The sequence below is a fragment of the Corapipo altera genome, unplaced genomic scaffold, assembly GCF_003945725.1.
Source record: "Corapipo altera isolate COAL_440 unplaced genomic scaffold, ASM394572v1 129119, whole genome shotgun sequence".
Lineage (NCBI taxonomy): Eukaryota > Metazoa > Chordata > Aves > Passeriformes > Pipridae > Corapipo > Corapipo altera.
In genome coordinates, this window is record NW_020887539.1 from 1 (window position 1) to 3,940 (window position 3,940).

Below are 3,940 nucleotides of genomic sequence, written 5' to 3' on the forward strand. Positions count from 1 at the left end.
GCTGTGGGGCGCAGGGTGTCAGGGGTCAGATCTGTGGGGCAGGGGGGTTTTGGGGGGCTGAGGGGAGCCGGGTGGTGCCGTGGGTCGGGCCAGGACAGGCCGGGACATGTCGGGGCCCCGCGGGGAGGGCGCTGCCCCACGGCCCATGACGTGTGGGGCCGGTGACGCAGGGGGAGGGACCGACACGGGGGCCGGTGACGCGGGGCCGGTGTGGGGCTGGTGACGTGTGGGGCGGTGACTGAGATGTGGGGCCTGTGTGGGGCAGTGACATGTGGGGCTGGTGACAGAGATGTGGGGCAGTGACTGATGTGTGGGTCACAGGGTCTGTGGGGCTGCAGTGCCTGAGCTGTGGGGTTGATTTATGGGGCAGGGGTTGATGTGCTGGTTATGGGGCAGGATCTGTGGGGCTGCAGTGCCTGAGCTGTGGGGCGCAGGACGGGAGCTGTGCCCAGGCCACCAACGTCACCTGCCCCCCGGACAGCGACGTCTGCGCCGAGGCCCTGGCGGCCGTCACCTGGAGTGAGGGGCCCTGGGGGGCCGGGGGGGTCTATGGGGTCCCTGGGGGGTCTATGGGGTCTCCATGGGGTGGAGGAGTCTCTATGGGGTGGGCTGTCCCTATGGCGTTTCTATTGGGTCTGTGGGTTCTCTAGGGTCTGGGGGGTCTCTATGGGGTGGGGGGGTTTCTATGGGGTGAGGGATCTCTGGGATCCGTATGGGGTCTATGGGGTCCCTATGGGGCTGGGGGGGGGTCTATGGGGTCTCTGGGGTCCTTGTGGGGTCTCTGGGGTTTCCATGGGTCCGGGGTCTCTGTGGGGTGTTTATGGGGTCTCTGTGGGGTGGGGGATCTCCAGGGTCTCTGTGGGGTGGGGGGTCTCTGGGGTCCCTATGTGGGTTTTTTTATGGGGTCTCTATGGAGCTGGGGGGGGTCTCTGGGGTCCCTCTGGGGTGTTTGTTTTTAGGGTCTCTATGGGGTGTTTATGGGGTCCATCCCCCCCCCAGGTCACGGCCGGTTCGCCCTGGGTGGGCGTGGCTGTGGGCGTGGCCAGCCCGGGGCCATCGCCCGCGCCCTCGAGCTTTTGGGGCTCGTGGTGTTCGAGCGGCGACGTCACTGCGGGGGCGGGGCCTGCAACCACCAGCTGCCCCTCGGCCAGCAGGGGGCGCTGCCCCTGCCCGGTACTGGGGGGGACTGGGAGGGACTGGGAGGGACTGGGAGGGGATTGGGAGGGGACTGGGGGGGACTGGGAGGGGACTGGGATGGACTGGGGGGGACTGGGAGGGGACTGGGATGGACTGGGGGGGGATTGGGGAGGACTGGAATAGATTGGGAGGGGTCTGGGGAGGACTGGGAGGGGCTGGGAGGGCACTGGGAGGGCACTGAGGGGACTGGTGGGTGGGTGGGGCTGTGGGTGGAGCCTCAGTGACCACTCCCCCCACCCCTTTTCTTCCCCAGCCAATGGCAGCGCCCGGACCCCCAATGGGCTGCGGTGTTTCGGGTGCCCCGAGGAGGGGCCCTGTCCCCCCACCACCATCGTCCAGTGCTACGACGACCTGAGGGGCTGTTTCCATGGCAACGTCACCCTCAGGCTGGGTGAGACTGGGGGGGGTCCCTAGGGGGTCTTTAGGTGTCTCTATGAGGTGTTTATGGGGTCCCTATGGGGTCTTTATGGGGTCTCTATGGGGCTGGAGGGTCCCTGTGTAGTCCCCATATTGACCTTATATGGCATTTAGGGGGCGTGGCCAGTGCCTGGATGACCCTATAGGGGAATTAGGGTGACCCTATATGGTGTCTGGGGGCGTGGCCATCACAGGGTGATCCTATGGGGGGGGGTGTAGTGGTCACCATGGTGACCTTATATGGCATTTAGGGGGCGTGGCCATTGCTAGAGTGACCCTATAGGGACCCCACAGGGCATGTAGGGGGTGTGGCCTCGCCCCTGACCCCGCCCTTGACCCCGCCCAGGTAACGTGACACTGTGGCGGGAGGTGCGGGGGTGTGTCCGGGACGGGAGCTGCGCCCAGGAATGGCGGGGGGACGACGCGGCCTCGCTGAGCGGCTCCTGCTGCTCCGGCGACCTCTGCAACCGCCACCTGGCCAACAAGACCCTCTTCGACCCCGACCTGCCCCGCCTAGAGCTCCTCCCACACGGCCACGCCCCCACGGCCACGCCCAGGGCGGACAACAACGCCACCGCCGTCCCCGGCACACAGAACAACACCGAGGTCGGCGCTGGCATTGGCGTGGGCGCTGGTGACGGCATGGCCACCGGTCACTCAGATGTGGCCGTGTTTGACCCCAGTGTGGCCAGTGGGGGCAGGAGGGCCACTGGTGACAGTGACAAGAGGGCTGCTGGTGGCAGGATGGCCACGGGTGGTGGTGGCAAGATGGCTGCCGAGGGTGGTGGCAAGATGGCTGCTGGGGGCGGGGACAAGATGGCTGCCGAGGGCGGGGACAAGATGGCCGCCGAGGATGGTGGCAATATGGCTGCCAAGGGTGGGGACAAGACAGTCCCCTGGCACCAGGGGCGCAAGGACGGGACCAAGGGCCCGTCGGGGCGGGGCCACCCCCTGGAGGGGCCTGGGTGGCTCCTCCCCTTCCTGTTGTTGCCCCTCCTCCGTTAGGGTGGGGCCTCCTTGTCCCCTCCCCCATTAGGGCGTGGCCTCCTCATCCCCTCCCCCATTAGGGTGGAGCCTCCTTTTCCCCTCCCCCACCGAACCAGAGGGGGGTCAATAAAAAGGGTTGTGGCGGAATTCGGGGGGTCCCGGAGTCGTTATTTGGGGGTGTGGGGGGTGGACGAAAATCAATGACATTATTTTATATAATTTTTGTAGTATTTGTGTGGAAAAGTTGAAGTCACACCTGTGTCACACCTGTCCCCCCCACACACCTGGAACACGCCCGGCCCCACTGAACACACCTGGACACACCTGGAGGCGTCGCGGAGCTTTATTGGGGGCCCAGGTGTGAGGGGGGAGACACATGGGTGTGATGGGGAGGTGCCACCTGTCCAGGTGGGCCCCAGGTGTCCAGGGGGGGTCCCACCTGCCCAGGTGGGCCCCAGGTGTCCGGGGGGGGTCCCAGGTGTCCAGGTGGATCCCAGGTGTCCACGGCAGCCCCCCCTCAGTAGTAAAGCTCCCGATCCCACCAACCTGGGGGGGGCAGAGAAGACACAGGTGAGGGTGGGGGAGCCCAGGTGTGCCCCCCCAGGTGTGCCCCCCAGATGTGCCCCCCAGGTGTGCCCCCCCCCCGGTGTCACTCACTGCCCGGGTGTCTCCTGACTCCCAGTTTCCGGATCTCGTCGTAGACGAGGATGAGGAGCCCGAAGGGCATCGGCACGAGCCACCACTGGAACCTGGGGGGGGAAGGGGGGACACACCTGGTCAGGTGACTCGGCTGTCCCCGGAGGGGCCAGGAGGGTCCCAGGTGTCCGTGGGGACACCCTGGTGTCCGGGGAGGGGTCTGGAGGGTCCCGGGTATCCCGGGAGGGGGAGGAGGGGCCCGAGGGCGTGTCCAGGTGCCCCAGGTGAGCGGCCACACCTGATGGGCATGAAGTTGAAGATGTTGGGCATCCCGGGGCAGTAGCAGAGGAAGCAGCCGATGGACACCTGGAACACGATGGCCACCACCAGGATACGGTTCCTGCGGGACAGACACACCTGAGGCACCCAAGGTACCTGGGGCACCTGAGCACATCTGACACACCTGACACCCCTGAGCACACCTGAGCACACCTGTCCCCCCCCGCACCTGAGCGCCCCCTGCTGGAGCAGGGACAGCCGGCGGGTCTTGCGGATGAGCACGTCGGCGATCTGGCACATCTCGATGCTGATGAAGAACACGGTGTAGCAGGTGTACTGCTGGTACCTGCGCTGCATGAACGTCTGCGGGCACGGCCGGCACGTCAGCACGGGGGGCTCAGGTGAGCAGGGGGGCTCAGGTGAG

At 66.6% G+C, this 3,940-nt stretch overlaps 1 protein-coding gene across 1 annotated transcript; it reads right to left on the reverse strand.

Annotated features, from left to right (window-relative positions):
• Positions 1-2,890: 2,890 nt before the first annotated feature.
• On the reverse strand, positions 2,891-3,895 carry LOC113941663 (potassium-transporting ATPase alpha chain 1-like). Its single transcript, XM_027632802.1, has 4 exons — positions 3,746-3,895; positions 3,536-3,637; positions 3,259-3,350; positions 2,891-3,147 (listed from the first exon to the last, which is right to left on the reverse strand). The coding sequence occupies exons 1-4, from the start codon at positions 3,871-3,873 to the stop codon at positions 3,119-3,121; spliced, it is 351 nt and encodes a 116-aa protein (XP_027488603.1). The 5' UTR covers positions 3,874-3,895; the 3' UTR covers positions 2,891-3,118.
• Between the last annotated feature and the right edge of the window lie 45 nt (positions 3,896-3,940).